General features: G+C 46.2%; 1 protein-coding gene across 1 annotated transcript in view; it reads right to left on the bottom strand.

Moving 5' to 3' along the window:
• The window catches only part of ass1 (argininosuccinate synthase 1), a 31947-nt gene extending 14417 nt beyond the window's left edge, over nucleotides 1–17530 (bottom strand). The window contains exons 1-11 of the mRNA XM_041242782.1: nucleotides 17424–17530; nucleotides 16341–16453; nucleotides 14356–14424; nucleotides 13462–13650; nucleotides 12764–12820; nucleotides 11219–11293; nucleotides 9168–9238; nucleotides 8216–8246; nucleotides 3724–3814; nucleotides 1787–1871; nucleotides 533–597 (exon numbers count right to left, since the gene is read on the bottom strand). Of these exons, the coding sequence (XP_041098716.1) occupies nucleotides 533–597; nucleotides 1787–1871; nucleotides 3724–3814; nucleotides 8216–8246; nucleotides 9168–9238; nucleotides 11219–11293; nucleotides 12764–12820; nucleotides 13462–13650; nucleotides 14356–14424; nucleotides 16341–16448 (841 nt within the window). The 5' untranslated portion in view covers nucleotides 16449–16453; nucleotides 17424–17530. The remainder of the gene's footprint in view (nucleotides 1–532; nucleotides 598–1786; nucleotides 1872–3723; nucleotides 3815–8215; nucleotides 8247–9167; nucleotides 9239–11218; nucleotides 11294–12763; nucleotides 12821–13461; nucleotides 13651–14355; nucleotides 14425–16340; nucleotides 16454–17423) is intronic.
• Nucleotides 17531–17893: the final 363 nt, after the last annotated feature.

Here is a 17893-nt window from a genome sequence, read left to right as displayed (position 1 = left end):
AGTTGCACAGATGCAACTTGACACACGACACTCTCCAAATAAGCTGTCCAACTATACACAAATTCTGGATGGAAAAACCAACACAGCTTAAGTTACCCGATTGGCTGATCAAATTGTTTCAACCCAGGAATTTGTATACAAGCGGCCATATTTTCATAGAGTTCACTGCAGTCTGTAATTAACACCTGTTAGGAGGTAAATGAACGTCCGGTCAATTTTACAAAACTAGAACCAAACAGCTAAGTTCTACATTTCAAATTCTCCTAAACACTCTGCAGTTGTTTTGTTTTTCTATTTGTAGCATTAATTTGATCTCACGGGTCTGAATGTCAATTGGCAGGTTCCTTGGGGAGGTCTGGGGATTCTTTGTACACTGTGTCAACTGTCAGTATTGATGTGTGGTTTTGAGATCTCTCTCGCTCTCTCTCTCTTATTGCTTCGAGCTTGCAGATGGGTGCAGTGCCCCTCCCAGTCTGCACAGACTCAGTTATCAGAGGGCAGTGCAGACTGAGCTGCCCGGGCCAGTCCTTACCTCGCGACTTCATGCCAATGAACCGATTCTCCACAATGTCGATCCTGCCCACTCCGTGCGACCCCCTGCCGAGGAACAAGACAGGAAGGGGTTAAACTGGGCCCCCTCTCGCTTCTGCTCAGCACCCAGCTGCAGGAGGCCTGGCAAGAAGACTCCCACACGTCCAGTCTTGCTAAGTGCACAACACAGCCCTGGCTAATCGCGTTGAGCGATTACGACATTAATAGGGGCTCCTGCTGAAAGCGCCCATTCAGCCAGGAGAGATGACGATAAACTGGGACAAAGAGCATTCTGCCTCATTAAAAAAGGGGGACAAAACTTCTCTATACACCCCCCAAAAGTGTAGGGCTCCAGCCCTGCTGGCAGAAAATCAGGGGAGCGTCCAAGCAGACAGACAGGAGGGATAAGGAGTGAAGCCACACACTGTGATGCAGAGCAGGCCAGTGAAAAAAAAAAAGACTTGCCGACTGCTAGCGAATTACCAATACACTGCAGCTGATATCGCTCATAAACTTACTTTGAATATTTCAGTCCAAGGCTGGCAATCTACGGGGGAAACGGTTTTCCCAGCTCTCTGTTTAATTCAGAGATCTATACCAGTTCAAAAGCTGGAAATGACCTGAGACCAGCACTGGTAAAACGCTAGCCAATGCAGACAGTTCAAGCACCAAGGAGACAGGCACTTAAGACTATTAATATAAAATTTACAAGTGTTGGAAAAGCACCACATGCTATGAAATAATGGGTGCTGGGGACAGCTCTCCTGGTTTAATAAACACATCCATTCCCCTGTAGATACAAAGTCATTGCCATGCAAATCCAGCTTTCATCTCCTCTGGCCCCAAACTTGCACACAAGCATCAGTAAAGAAGGAAAGTCTGCCATCAAATGGCTCCCAGAGATATTTAGGCAGCAGCTGTATTCACGGCAGTGCAGCAGAGTTAGGGCTGATGGAAGGGATCCGAGCCTGCCTGGTGAAGTGTATTCTGGGAGGGCGAGCGAGTTTGTTCAGGTTCTAGGGAAGCCTGTTTTTATGTGTCTATTACACCTACTAGTTTTGTTGTTATAATAGTGAACCTTTTACTAAACACTTAGTTAACTCTTCAGAAATAATGAATAGGCACTGTCATGAGTACAAGGGGGAATGGAGGGGTGGGGGGGGTGAGCATGCATTGTCCTGAAGAACAAAACGTTTGCAGGGACGGAGTAAAAGTGCAAGAATAAATACATGCATAACAATTCAAAAGCTCTTACCCAACAGTGTTGAGGTACTGGAACATCCCCAGTGGAGAGTCGACAGACTTCCCATCTTTAACATTGATCACTTTCACTGGGACTCCTATAGGGCAAGGAGGGGACAGAATACACTGAATAATAATAATAATAATAATAATAATAATAATAATAATAATAATAATAATAGCAAGCTATCAGATCTCACTGCACCGTTTCACCACTGCACAACACTCCGCTCAGGTATCAGCGGTCTCAAAGGCATAGACACAGGGACAAAGAGACCAGTCAGGTGAAGCTCAAGGCGGGGGGGGGGGGGGGGGGGGGCGGACCCAGCTAATGGAGGGCTAGTTGAGGGTCTGTGCTGGCCCCCCCCCCTCCCTCAATAAATTAAAAGCCCTTCTTTCCTTTTTGAAGGCTGTGAAATCGCAACCAGGCCCTTTGCTAATTGAATTTCACGCTTCGGCTTTGTCTTGTGCCACCATGCCTTCTGTCCCAGCGGCCCAGCCAGGAATGAGGATGGGGAGGGGGGGGGTTTGGCTTTCAAACAAGGTCCTTTCTCCTGCGTGGAGACGGAATCGACGGTACAGCACACACACGCACTGTACTGGAGCTGGCAGACACAAACACACATGCTTCGATTAGCCGCTGTCACTGCCACCACCCTCTCCTGACCAACAGCCATCAGGGATCAGATCAAGGGGGGAGAAGCAGCCCTATGAATTAATCATTGTCCCCTTTCACAAACAAAAGGGAGATGTCATTAGCTTGCTCATTAATAGTGTGAAACGAGCAATAAAAAAGGGTTGGTGTGAGTGAGGGGAGGGGGAAACATTGCAGCGCTAATCTCATATCCATCTGTATCTCATTAGCATGTTGCACGCCTGCAGTTGCCAGTCAGGCGTAAATAGTCCCTTTCTAGTCCCCTTTCACTGCTAAAATGTAAGCAGTGTTATAATGACGGGTAAAGACCTGACAAATATTTTCGGACGAGGGTATTGTCCCGTCCGGACCCCCCTCTCCCTTCTTGATTCCAAGCCCATGGAGCACACAGATATCGGGGCTATGGAACTGGGCAAAGCCTCTTACCTTCCAAATAGTTCATAATTAGATTAAAACTTCAAATAGATGAACTGGCAGACTGAAAAGAGGCTGTGGGGGTTGGTTCTCTTTTTTTGTAAGGAGACCAGGGCCTATTAATATGGATCACAGTGTTTTGTTTTTTTTTTACCCTGCAGCAGGCTGGTTTAGCAGACAAAGGGAAGTAGACACAGTTGTAGGAAAAATTACAGCTTTGCTTTTTCAGGGATGTAGGCCTGAGGAGAAAAGGCCCCACAGTTAAGGGAGTTTAATACTTCTTAAAATTCTTTTTAATTGCTAAATCCGTTCTCTAAACAAGCCTGTATTAAGAATAGGACTCCGCGGCTAGAATCCCAATGCGTTCTCGTCTCCGATCGGTACCCCGAGTTCTGTGATACATTAAGGATTCACTGTAAGAGTCCAGGCAGGGTTAAAAGACGAGGGCTGCAGCAGTTACTATTCCTCTAGGAGGGAAGATTCTTGCTTGTTGTTTTTGAGGTTTACAGGTTCCTGGGTTTGATCCCTGGTGCTTGTGGTAAACACCCCCAATGGTTGACTCAATGCTCCATCCTGTGGGTGAATGTTCCATTGCTAGCCATTGCTGGAGGAATGGCTTGTTGAAAGGCTGCAGCTCGATTTGTCATTTTGGTGCTATATATGACGACCGTGAACGTACCAAGTCAACCCTTCATTGCAATTGAATGGTAGTTCCCATTGCAATTTTGATTGCATGCAACCAATGCGGCCGTTGACGACGTGCTGCGATGCATTTGCTCAGTCTAGAATCTTAAGAGGCGGCCCAGTTGCTCCCGGTCAGTTGCAGGGTTTGCAGCACCCCCTGGAGGAGAGCGACGGTAACATGGCGCCGCTCCACATACCTTTGCTGAACTCAATCTCCAGGACGTCGGGCGTGTTGGGAGACACTTCGGGATCCTTTGACATCTGGAAGATGCCGGGTGGGGCGTGAGTCTGGAAATGCAAAAAGGGAGGAAACAAAGTTTTACGCCTGTATTTGTCATTCGATCGTTATCTTTGTATTTAACTGCTCAGGGTGACCCCATATGTTAAAAAAATAATAGAAAATCTCTCTTCTGGTTCTGTATTTGTACCTGCCATTATTACTGGGTTATTCATGACTTTTAGTGCAATTGTAATTAGAATGATTGCAGCATCATTGTAACCAACTGGAATGGAACACAACAGCACTGGAACTGGAACTCGGCTGCAATTGGAATTACAACTGACCCCAGGGCTGGTGTCCAGGTTCAGAAGCCATGTATAGTTGCGGATCCCTCTTGTTAGGCAATTACACAAGGGCAGTGGAAAGGTACATTTTCAGTTTAAAAATCGGTCATTTCAAATGGCTTAAAACTACATCTATATCACAAATGTGCAGATGAGGATTGGAATAAAAAAAAAAAAAAAAAAAAACACAGAAGTCTTTAAAAAAAAAAAAGAGGAGAGAAAAAGGGGATGCTGCTATTTCTGAAGAGGGAGGATTGGAGAAAAAAAAAAGCGAAAGTTAAAAATAAATAGGACTTGAAAAAAGCCATCAAAAGAATGAAAGAAAAAGCAATGTGCCATTTTTCTCCTCTAGTTGGTTTCATTTCCCCCTTTGACCAGCTCTCAGCTGGGGGTGGAATTGTCACTCTCTGGATCAAGTCAGGCAGCAAAACGAGCTCTCCATCAGTCCCAGAGCCCAGCCTAGCAGGGGCCACGCACTCCGCAGGGCTCCAGACAATACCTGCATGCAGATCTCTTCCTACTCACATTCATGCTGCCCGACTCGGAAGCGCTTTAGCTGGCATGTGCAATTACTTGTTAATAACTGGAAACAACTCCAATTTACAAGTCTTGAGACTCCACTGAATTGCAGTGCAGCGTTCACAAAGCGCCATCATGCTAAAGCTGCTGAAGAATGCTTAAAAGAAGGCTCTCGCATTAAAACACTGATCCTGCAAAGTTGGAAAAACGACCTTAAAAATTAGCCAAATTGCAGGAGCTGGCCTACATAGGGTCTGATACGCTGGGGGGGAAAGAACGTGGGAATGAAAATCTGCCCTATGGGAGGTTCCATTAAAAGGTAAAAACTTCCAAAGCAGATATTTCATTTGTGTAGTTCACTGGTTCCTGTCTTACAGCATTTGCGTTGCCCAGTGTAATCAATGTATTAGCAGACTTCAAGCAGCGTGGCAGCACCGTTGTGTCCAGGCAAGCCCTGGCGATCCTTACTGGAGGGAACTCTGCACAGGCTCTGGAGTTGAAACACACTGCAGACTGCACCTACAGTACACCAGTCTCGGGTTCAAATCCCGAATCTGCCAGTGGCTTTACTCTTCCGATCCATTTCCAACCGCCGCGTTCCTTTAACGAAGTGTGAAGCTCGTGCAACTTGGTGTCAGTATAATAAATACCCTTGGGTTGTCATACCCACTCTCCTTGTAACAAACGGCACATTTCCATTCAGGGCTAGGCTTAAGAAGCCCTATTCCAATTTCGAGTGGGAGTCTCGAAAGGCGCCCTGCTCCAGTTAACAGCAGCCCGCCAATTACGACGGCATTAAGAGCAAATCGCCGCCGATGTTTCCTGAGCTGAGCCAAATTGCAGAGGAGCTATGCAAAATAACCACGCGTGCATTTAAATGGAAGTCTTTACCAGACAAATCATGATACAATAACTAATCTCCGCTTGCACACGTGCCCGAGAGCCATCGCTTCCGTCCTTTTAACTAAACGCTCAAACTGACTTGTTTCCGCCCGAGCGCCGCCTTCATGCAAATGAACTGGCAGGGCTGCGGATCGGGGCTCGTTGATTACAGCGATAAGAGTCTGCTTGACCAACGTGCATCGTGCTGTACTTTCAGGGAGAGCGCTGGAAGATTTTAGAAATAAGCTCAGACAAGTTGGAGAATTTCACTGAGGGTCTTGGAGAGATACGAAGCTAAGGTGGAAAATGCTGTGGCTGCCTCCCCCTTTTCTCCCAGTCCCTCAACTCTAACCACTAGGCCACGTTGCTTACCGCCCAGTCCTCAGCTCATACCACTAGACCACAATGCTTTTATCCCAGCTCCACAGGGCTACTTCCAGTCCCTCACTAATACACCTGCATAGCCAATTACCAATTGTGCATTTTTCTTCCAATGGTTAAAACCACAATAGCTAAACCATTTAAAAAAAAAAATCATACTGTAGACCTCAGTCTTGCTTATCCAAAGTCTTTAAATGCACTGTATTAAATACCGAAATTGACTCTTCAATTTCCACATGAGCGCATCCTGGAAAAAAAAAAAAAAACAACCCAAAAACCAATCTCAGAGGTCGGTCAGTATTCCTTGATTACACTGCGGTGCGCTTGTAGTTTTTTTTTCACTCTCTCCTCCCTCTCCTTCTCTCTTTTTAAATACAAGAAACAGTTCAAGAGACAAATTGGTTCTTGCTCAGTATCAATGCATTTCATTTAGGCCTCCCCGCGGGAGGGCCTGGCCCCGAGATGTCATCCTGAAAGAGCCAAAAAGAGGCAAATATGCCGGGGAGAAAGAGGAGAGCATTGGAGGCAAATGGGCCGTGAACTGAACCGTCGTGTCGAAGCAAGGAGCCGGCTCGCAGGCTTTATCCAATCGCCCCACATTGTTGTGCTCTGGGCGGCTGAATGCACTCTTTGAGAAAAGGCTGCCGCATGAACTTAAAGCAAGTAAATTTCGATCTTTCTACGCATTAACTGCCTCACTGCCCTTCAATTGGGTCTTGGAGAGCCAAAGATAAGGGGGGGGGGAGAGAGAGAGAGAGAGAGAGAGAGAGAGAGAGAGAGAGAGAGAGAGAGAGAGAGAGAGAGAAGGTAGAAAGAGCAAAGTATTTCAGCCATCTGCTTGGAAATGAAAGTTAGAAAAAATATATTTTTTTGCATTTCAGAGACGGCCGCAATCGTCCCACACGTTCCATCGCAGAATCGCGATTCTGAAGTTTGCTTTCCACATCTCTCATCTCTACAGAACCCAAAACACTTCACAGCTGTTGACTGCAGTAATCTCCACTTATCCACCTGTACTGTTGCTTGCTGTAAAGCGGTGACAACGTGTTCCCAACCTCTTGAAAATTGGGACCCTAGTAGCTGATCTCTTATTGTCAAATCTCATTACGCTCCCTAGAGACTGGCTAACAAAGGCAAAAGTGTCCACAGGGCTTCACTGCCTCTTCGAGAGCCCCCCCCCCTCCAAACTCAACAGTGTGTACAGTGGCTGATCAAAGACCGGCCCGTGTTTATCAAACACTGCAATGGAATTGTTGCTTTTCATTTTTGTCGACCGATTCTATAATTGGCGGTGATGGACGGCTTAAATAGTTTTTGCAAGTGTCACAAGGGCACTGGAGCGTGAACAGGAAAGAGGGGATGGAGGGAAGGAGGGAGGGAGGACAGGGCTCTGCTAGAGACACTAGAACAGGAGCAGGCAATCAAAATCCCAGGGCAATGGCATTCTACAGGCGATGCTTTGCACTGCTGTGATGGCACACTGAAATACCAAAGCAATAGAAAATGCGGATTTGACTTTTCTGGTTTAGGAGATGCATCAAAGCTTTAAACTAGAACAGCGATCTTATGCAGCCAGCCTCGATGGCTAACAATAAATTAACTTAAATAAATGATATAAAATAATGTCAAAACAGGAGCCTTAGCCAAAGCGTACAGTTACGAAGCTATTGAGAGTTTTGAGTTGATTAGCAGCTAGAACTTGGGTGAGATCTCGGTGCCTTCAAAATTTCATCCTTTATCTGCTTGACTAAGTGTAGTTAAACCACAGCAATGCAGGACATGGGAGCAGGGAGGTCAGGATAGACAGAGCATTGGGAAAAAGTCTGGCAGTAGGTTTCTGAAGCCCTAACATCTCGTCGTGTTTCATCTGTCTAATCGACCCTTTGTAGTTTGCTGGTGACATTTTTTACTGCGCGGCGTCACGCTGAAATCCGTCCCTCCCGCGTCGATCCCGGCAGCAGCGTTTAAACAAAAGCCCTTCAGAGAGAGACACACACACACTGTACCAGCTGAGGCTGGCTCAGCCTTTCTCATGGAGCTCCCGTGAAATTGGAAATGATCTGTGTTGTACACGTCAGACAAGCCTGCGTTTGTGTGAGCGTGGTTCTTCCCAGGCCTGTGCCATGGAGCACTGCCTGGCTGCACACTCTCACCGTGGGGGGGGGGGGGGGGGGTAGTTTCACAAGGGGCAAGCCGGCCTGAGCCTCAACCCCTGACCCCCTTCGGATGGTCTCGTATTTCACGCTGGTATAGAAATAACAAGGCAGACACTCTACAGTATGTGAAGCTCTCTGGAGCAGTTTTGCGGGCAGCGAGGGAGAGGATGTCAAAGAGAAACCCTACCTTAGGATTCTCCAGTATACCAGATTCATAGCTGCAAGGAAAAAAGAAAAAAAAAAAAGTTAGTCTCTACAAATCTTTATTAGTTCAGGTTTCCCAAATCCAGAGCAGCCCCAATCTAAAAAGTTACCTTAGAGTTCTGTTCAGGGCTGTGAAAGCACTTAATTTCTTACCCAAGCCAACATGGGACTGTAGGACTTCAGTACGCTGTGCGCAGCTCTCCTCAAATGCCACCAGCCTGTGAAATGTACCGGCACGCTATGGCTTGCCAACGCAAGATCACAAAATCCTGTCTTTACAGCGAGCGGCATTCCTCTTGGATTTACAGAACAGTATAAAACCACCGAGCCCCAAATTATCAGTCACTTCACTTACTGTACTGTATTATACCACAGCTACAATCACAACAATGCTGGCAGACTGGCTTTGAATCACGGCTGCACGAATCAATTCTCTCTTTGTTGAGCGCGGAAGAAAGGCTGCAGTGTGAGTATGTCTGCCGGCGTGACACTGGCTGCCCTCCCTGCTCAGCAGAAAGAGGCTGTGAAAAGCACAGCTATTCAGCCCATCACTTGCTTATTAAAAAGACCATCCGCCCTGGGACTTGGGTGGAGGTGCCGGACCAGCCCTGGGATACAGAGACTCCTACTTGCTCCTCGCCGGTTCAGCTCCATTCAGGTGCTTTATTATATCTGCTGGAAGTTTGAATGGAACTGAATGCAGGTTAACTCCGCTTACTCAGAGCAACCAAATCCAGCATCACATTATAATGCGAGGTGGTTAAAGTCAATGCTGCGGCGCAATGCAGGACTCACCACCAGGGGTCACCGACAAGAACTCAAGTGGTTATTGCACTGCTTCATCAATATGGGCAGAGCTTCTGATATTGAGACAGCTCAAGAATGGGCACACGCCATCCGCTCAGGGGGGCATGCAGAGACAAGGGTGCTCTTACCTGATGTGCATCAAGTTGGCATCCATACTCCAGGGAGATTTGGGGGTGACTGGCACAGGTATGCCATGTTTCTGTGATAGGGGAAGAGGAAGAATTAAGGTTAGATCCTGTAAGGTTTAGAAATCCTCCAAGCTGCCAGTGTTGGGGTGTGTTTTTCTACAGCCGAGACAGAACCACCCGCTTTTCAGGAGCGCTAAATTTTGCCCTCCCCCCTAACCCTTGATCTCACACCATCTCTGACAAATAACCTTGCTTGGAACTGGAGGGGCACGGGGGGTAATGGCACCCACAGGGCAGCGAGCCGCATCCCCCTGAGGGGTCCTGCCGGGAGAATACGGAAACGCTGCGTGTGAAAAACACGGGCCCGCTGATCAACGCTCCCCCACCCTGCTCCGCTTTCACAGTGCCCATTGTCTCCTGGAGTGGGACGCTCTCTAAACTGTTTGTTTACAGGCTAATCTGTTTCCTTTGGAGAGCGGCTCTCTCTCCTGCGCCCCCCCCAGGGCTCAAACTCAAGAGGGAGCAGCCTGCCGCTAAGACCCTGGCTGAAGGGAGATGAAAGAGGGAGATGGATGGGGCTGGTAGGTGTGGGAGAAAGGTACTTGTATCAATCTCATTGGGACGACCCTTCAATGTTTTTTCAACTGCACTTAAAACACCCATGCACTGATAAAGCACCCTGTGAGTGCGTCTCAGCATGCCTAGTTCAAGTTCTGATGCCATACCGATTTGTAACAGGTCAGGGGAATGAAGCACAGAACTCAAATACATGGTTTAATAAATGGAAAAAAGGATGATCAAACTTTAGCTACTCTGAATCGAAACGTTTTTCGATCTGCAGAGGCAAGAGCCATGGAAAGCAACAGCCTGTTAAACGCACTGCCTGCGACTCAGGGGTGCGGCACTCGAAGAAGTGAGAGCAGCAGACAGACAGGAGTATCCCGTTTACATTCCAGTGATTCATTTTCCAGTGCGTGAATGCTTCCATTGCTTTCAGCGTCTCCCGTTATAAATTCCCGCTACAGTACTCAAACTGTGGGACAATACCAGTTTAACAGGACAGCCTTTACAGCAAACAGCAAGTAATTACACAGCAATGGCACCCTGATCCGCACACAGCACAGCCTGGGATAGGCCAGTCAGGAGCTACAGAGAGCCAGGCCAGACACAAACCCTGATAATGACCCCGTCTCCCTGAACAGTACTGGGCCAGCAAGTGTGTTGATCTTGAACTGTAATGAGATCAAGCTGGGGTTTATCTGAATGAAACGACGCTCTCTCAAGCTGACGCAAACTCACACTCCATCTCGTACAGAATACTCAAGGAGACCCGTTATTTTGAGTTTACCAAAAACATCTGCTTTTTTAAAATTATTATTTATTTTATTAACTACAGCTTCAGGACGTTAGTTCTGTTTTTTTTACACGGTTTTAAAACCTCAGATATTAATCTGTAAAACTAGGGAATTCTTTTATTAGAAGGGCGTTGGGTAAACTGTATCAGTGGGCTCCACATTTCAGGAGTTTAATCCTTTCTATATTAAAGGTTCACTCATTTTCTTAGGAGTACGCCCAAGTGGAGACTTTCAGTTTGTAATTCTCTGAAGCAAAAGACTTATTTATTTGAATATTTACAGCTTGGAAACAGTTCTCTATCAGTGTCTTCAAGCTCTGTGGCAAAGCATTTTAAATGGTTTACAGTTTTGCACGTTACAGCAGGGTTACTAAACACCATGAGTGCCCCCTAATGGATATAGAACAGAACTTCAGCCACTAGGTTACAACGCCATCAGAGCAGCCTTGAACAGATTTAATAGAAGGAAAGCAACTATTACTAAAGCCGGGGCAGGTCTTGGACAGCTTTCAAATCATCACAGATTTTAAATATAGCTCCTTCGTTTTATTAGCATTCAATACAAAATACAATATGAAATGAAAAAGGTGTTTCATCCTTTCGTGCATGGTGACCCCATAAGGGGAAGATTCAAATGAAAGTCATAGGAAAATGGATGTGTTTGATCTAGAGCGACGCAGTGCTTTCGGGAACGTACCTGTGCGTATTCCATCAAGTCGTTTCTGCCCTGGAACCGCATGTAGAACTCGGGCATCCTCCACGGAGCGATGATCTACAATTAAGAGGAGAAGCATTTTCTATTTAAATCAGCCACACCCATCGACTTCTTCATGAAGGTCATGCCATGATCAACAGAGAGGTGTCTTTCTCCTCAAGACAGGGAACCGAGCGGGCGTGAGAACTTGACTGGCTCTGGCAGGAACGCTGAAGCTCGCAAAACACGGTTTAGCTTCACACACACGTTTAGGTAAGATATACAAGACTTGAGAGTGCATTCAAGAAGCATTCACAATCCTCCATGAAGATACACCAGCGCTGTGTTCGATTCCCTCCCGGAGATAATTCTATAAGTAATTCACTACTGCTAAGATAATAAGTAATTCACTACTGCTAAGAACTAGTGGCCTCATTACTGTGGCTAACGATCATGGGAACACTGCCAAACTGTGGCTTTGAGGACCAATAAAGCAAACGTGTTCAATTCTGCTCAAATCCTTGTTGTGCCTCTTCACACACAGATTCATTAAGACTCCCGCACTTCCTGCAGAGCAACGAGTGCCAGCCAGAGGTCCTGCAGTTCTAGAGCACTCATTTCATGCAATAACACTGCCGTTTAACTTTCCCAATCTTTGGAACTGCGGACCTACCTCACGGGGAGAGGCACATGTAGCCCTTAGTCTTGACATATTAAAAACGTACAGTATAATGCGTGCAAAAAATACAATACAAAATGCTACTTAACAGATGCTGTTAAAGTTTCCCATGTTAACAGGAGTAGGTATTGTCCAGGGGTAGGTGAGCCCCCTTTAATCATCCTCTTAGTTATTTAGAGAATAAAAGAGATCAGGAGGGTGATTAGCAGCCCTGATTCAGACTAATCCCCCCCCCCCCCCCCCCCAAAAAAAAAAAAAAGAGGACCAAATGACCTGCTGGGTAACCCGAGATCCTGCAAGCTGCTGCTGAAACGCAGAAGCAGCCCACACACTGCTGTCCCAAACTAGACTGTATTTATTACTGAAGAATCATTGATCAACGAGGGAGGGCATTAGGGGTCAGGATGCTGAAACGCAGAAGCAGCCCACACACTGCTGTCCCAAACTAGACTGTATTTATTACTGAAGAATCATTGATCAACGAGGGAGGGCATTAGGGGTCAGGATGCTGAAACACAGGATTTGACGTACTGGAAATATTGGGTCTCAGGATCCATAACCAATCTGCAGTCTAATTGCAAGAATTTATATGATGATTCAGTGTGTGCATTGGAGAAATACTAAACCTGCAAAAAAAAATATATATATTCTTAATGACAATCTACAAACAGCTTGGCCTCCACTCATGAGCACCCTGTTTAGTGGAAACCAGGCAGCGTGAACTGAACTGCTCTGTTCATTTGCAGGCTCTTTGTCTACGAATACTTGCAGTGCTGCTACAGCTCGGCTGCTCCTGCACGGTATGAAGGCTGGCAATGCTGAAAGCAAATGCAAGGCTTCACACACCTTGGCGTGTTCCAGTCTCTTACCTTCACTTCTGGGTACAGCGCATAGCAGGTCAGCTCAAAACGGATCTGATCGTTACCCTGCAAAGAAACATCGAGGGAGCGGTTAGCAAGTCCACTCGGAAACGTGCAAGAGCGTGTCCGTGCTTCACGACAGCAGCAGGCCTGTATCCCCTCTCAGACAGGATGCTCACACGCAAGATCTTTCCAGACTTCAGATCAGGCACTCGATTTTGCAAAACGCAACAGTGGTTTAGGATTACTCAAAACTTTTTTGCAGACCTTTTATGTATCAGAAATCTGCATGTAAAATGTACAAGCTGACCTTAGCGTTTATACTCTAGTAACTATACATCTACAGTACGGATAGTCTAGTCCGTATGCGCAGTTGCTTTACAATTAACATTGTAGTCATTTATTCAGAATGCTTCTTGAACAGTATCAAACATCCTTACATGTGACACACAAGCACTTGCTGGGTCAATACTGTGTGCTGTGCCTCCACCTAGTGGAGAAACCGCACATTTCAATAAATATTTCAGGAAAAGCAATGAATGGAAAGGTGCAGTGGATTGCAAACGGTATACAGATACACACAGAGTGGAAATAATCTTGCGCAGTAACAGTGTGGTTGTTCGGAGCTAGGAGGGTGGAGCTGGGGTAGGAGAAGGGATGTAAATGACTATACAGCTCCAGAACGGGATGCCGCAAGGTGCTCTTACCTTCCCGGTGGCTCCGTGGGAGACGTACTGCGCCCCCTCCCTCTTGGCGATCTCCACCTGCCTGCGGGCGATGCAGGGCCGGGCGATGGAGGTGCCCAGCAGGTAGCGGTTCTCGTATATCGCGTTGGCCTGGACCGAAGGCCAGATGAACTCCTCCACAAACTCCTTGCACAGGTCCTCAATGAAGACCTGGGGAGATCGTCATCATCATCATCATCACCGTCACTTCATTCAATTAACCCTTACTGCAACGCAACTGTCAAACAGGCTTTGAAACACGTTGCCCTTAGAAAAAGTTGCCCATGGCATTTTGGCAGTTTTCCCACGGTTCCAGCACGGTTCCAAAATGCATTTACCAGAGCTTACCCTGGTTTGCCATGTGAACATGCTTTAGCTTTGCCATACCCTGTTATTTACGAAGCGTACCCATGCTTCACCAGGCTTTTGCTGTGCTTTATTACACTTTACTATGTTTTTATTTGAGAAACTCTTAGAAGGGTACGTCTGTACTCCAGACACAAGATAAATCTGGAACAGTGAGCAAGATTTTTATTGTAAGTATTTTTTAAACCGTGGATCAAATAGACTGCAATTAAACCCTGAACCATGAAAACATATTTTTATGGCTGCCTAACACACCACAAAAAAAAAAAAAAAGTCACCTCTGATCAGAAAACAGAGCAGAATTCTAAACTGGCTCACAGACTTTAAGAACGCTCTATACTAAGATCGAAGCGCTTTAAGTAAAACTGCACTGGAGGCAGCTGTGCCCCACGGGCATGTTCAAAGGGTGAAGCCCTCTGTTTGCTGGTTTGCTCTCTGCATTCCCTGAAGAGAGCTGCAGCCGTTATTGAACACATCCACAACACGACAGCACAGGGGTACGCTCTGTACCTTTTTAGCCCCGAGGAACTCCGCCTTCTTGCGAGCCGCTTCGAAATCCTCATCCTGTCCGATGTTTGCCTGTCGGATTGATAAAAAAGTACTACATTAATACTATTGGTCAGAGGGGTCAAACACAGGGGCTGAGGCCAAGCCAGAACTGAATGCACAATTCCCATCTAGCAAGCCTTCCATGCTATAGGTGGTAGAGAGCCAGCTAGCATTCAGACAGTTTGGTAGCTCCCCAGGGGGCAGCGTGGGTGCTTTAGTGAGTCTATTGCATTGGCTACACAATGCCAGAAGGCTGTGTTAACAGGGATGTGCTGACAGCTGCAATTGCAATGCATGAACACAGGGTGGCAGTGTGCAATGCTAAAATCCCTATTAAAAGAAAGATCAGTTGCTACAACTGGCCACAGTTGGAGACTTTGCCAAGGAGATTCTAATGCAATAACAAAATCAAGCCGAGGAGGGGCTCGGCCAGTAAATGAAACAATTCACATAAACTGGCAATGCTAAGCCATTGCACAACTTCCTCCACAGTGCTAGTAATGCTTCTCAAAACAGACTACAGAATAAGTGTGTGGTTTACTGTGTCCGGTCTGAAGAGATGCCGGTTACAAACCTGGCTAATGATTGCGACAGACAGAGAGGAGAGAGAGAGAGAGATTTTTGAAATAGTTCACATAATCAAGTCCTAGGCTCCATCTAATCAAATCTACGGTCCTTCACATGCCCGCTACTCAAAGCCGGGAAAGGCACGCCACATTAATGCGATCAGGGAATTTCAGAGAGTTTTTTTTTTTCTCAACCAGCTTTTCAGTCAGCGCCCAAGGACCGGCGCCCCCCAGACGCTAATGAGGTTCTGTGACTGCGCATCGGAAGACTTCATTAGCTGGTCTCCACTGACAGGACTGCTTAACTCTGCACTAAATCAAAGATGGTTATGCAGGGAGGCAACTCTGAAGACCCAGGGAATGGCTTTCAAAGGAGTACAGGCATTGGCTCTGTAACAAGGCTTTAATTCCATCACTTAGCAGGGCCGAGTCTGAACCACTGGGGCAGGTTGATATGTGTTGAACTCACAAGTCATTAAAAAGAATGAGTCACAAGCCAGCGGTCTGAAACAGCTTTTGAATATAGAGCAGCATTTTGCTCTATAGTATAGCATCAGAATAAAATTTAAAAAGGCATTCTTTAATCATATGAAATGAAGCTTACAGGCTAGCTTTAAACAGATTTCACCAAATCAAAGTTTCCCCATTGTGAAGAGCCGTTGTTTCATCCATTCCTGGTTTTCTGTTACCTAGACACACTGGCGCTAATCAAGCTGGCAGTAAAACCTGGAATGGACGAATCTGCTATGCAACCAGATTTTTTTGTTTTTTATTTTTTTTAAATCAATCCTGATTTGTCAAGCACTAGAACAATAGTCACTCTAAGGCTGGCATTTTATCTTCACAAATCTGGAGGGAGGGAGGGGGATGTAGAATGAGGAAGGAATCCTGCCGCTGAACAATGAACTAACAGTACTGGTTTAACCGCAGAGACTTCCTTCGCAGAACTGGATATTGCAGTTGCATCCTCCCATACAAAGCAGCCGCCACTGCACCCATCCCAATGCGTTTCATTGACAGCACCAACAAAACCGTGCTGCAAAACAGAAGGGGCTCCTGAAGCTAATCCAGCCCTCACACACTGTTGCTTTAAGCCTTTGTGGTCCGCTGTTTTATAAGCAGTGCAAGCTCACTGGCTGATTGGATAGGACAGGTCCCAGGCAGGAATGTGAAGGGCTGATTCAATTACATGGGACTGGGCTTTTATAAAATCACAGATGATGCATGAGAAATGAACCAGCAGACAAAGGGCAGAGAATAAAGTTATCGCAGCCGTCATCCCCGGAGACAAGGGCGGTACCGCTGTATTAAAAAGGAAGACTACAAAAAAAAAGAAAGAAAGTTATCTACTTCTATCCATGTTGAAACTGCCTTGCTTACCAGGTAGGTGATGACATCATAGCCTTGTTCCTTCAGCCACACCAGGATGCAGGAGGTGTCCAGCCCACCACTGTAAGCCAAGACCACTGTACCTTTAGACTGGGACATGGTGCCTGCAAGAGAAACCACGGTGGAGTTACAGGGAAGCACGAAGGGCACAGGAGGGCAGCACGTCTCTCCTCGAAGCTTGCAGCACGCCAACCCTTCAGAAAGTTCAATCCAGGGGACGGGTTATTAGTTAACTCTCCAGGAACAGATTTTTTCCAACCGAAGCGTCCATGCTTCTAGTTTTAACAGCAGGGCTGCATGCCTGTGCCTCTCTAGAGTACACTGCAAGGGGCTGTGAAGCTTCAGAATGCACGAGCAAGCCAGTGGTATTGCCTGGGGAGATTCTACCATTGATGAGATGCCTTAGGAAGGCAGGTGCCAATTATATGGCCAAAAATAAATAAATAAACTCATCCTGTTGGTTTCAAACATGTGACCCAGGAAAGCCTATTTTTGTAATATAAAAGAAACCCATACTTAACTATCAATCTCACTGTTCATCATAGGGTCATGTTTCAAAGTTTGCATATTTAATAAGTTTAATGCAAAATGTATATGTAACCACGTTTATTTTATTGATATTACAAAAATAACTCTATTTGAGGAGAATTAGACTAATATCAGGGCTGAAGAAAGAAACATTCATATTTTATTGGCCCTAGAGTTTAAAGAAGGGGAATTGATTTCAAGAATCAGCAGCCTTAGTCGGTGCCGGTAAAAACCCAAGGCAAGGTAACATTTCGAAGTCTTTTTTTTTGTTTTTGGCTTGCTATGTACAGGCAGAGTCACGCTGTGTGTACCAATTTTTAGTCTTCAAATAACGTGCTGCGTGAACGTGCGCCCTCAATCATAACGTGAACATGACTTACAACCACTGCTCGCAATGAACAACCGCGGTTGCATCAGCAGCCATTTGAATTCGGTTACATCGCCACAGATTATGTAGACGGAGTTGCACAAGTGCTTGGCTAGTTAATGCGTTTCGTGCTTGCAAAATGAGTACAGCAATACAAGAACAGTTATTTCACTGCTTACCTTCTTAGAATGCAAGACCTGGTGCACTTTCAATCAGCCGAACCGAGCCCGACGTGACGACAGCCTCCTTAACGATCCGGTTTGAGTTGCAGTGTGTCTGCCTATATATTACCTTCGCGACGGCGTGGGCGGGGCTACCGTGGAATATGTGAGAAGGGGGCGTGAACCTCATTCCGGGCTTGTTCCCGTTCTATTTTCCATGGATCGGCCACGCCCATCGCAACTCCAAGCCGCAGGTATTGAGACCGGGCGGGTTAGGCATGGAGCTGCATTCCCTAGGACCGATAGCAGCGCAGATCAGAGGACAGGTGTTAACACATTCAAATCACACATATTGCGTGAAAATAGTGATTTACAACATCAGAGCTAAGGTCAGAGCTAATGAACCGCTTAGGAGACGGGCTTGTTTTATTTATTTATTGTCCACGCAGACTTTTTGATATTGCCATACGAATAAATAAAATAAATAC

Source organism: Polyodon spathula, unplaced genomic scaffold, assembly GCF_017654505.1.
Source record: "Polyodon spathula isolate WHYD16114869_AA unplaced genomic scaffold, ASM1765450v1 scaffolds_1422, whole genome shotgun sequence".
NCBI classification, from domain to species: Eukaryota; Metazoa; Chordata; class Actinopteri; order Acipenseriformes; family Polyodontidae; genus Polyodon; species Polyodon spathula.
This window is presented reverse-complemented; position numbering and strand designations above follow the sequence as displayed.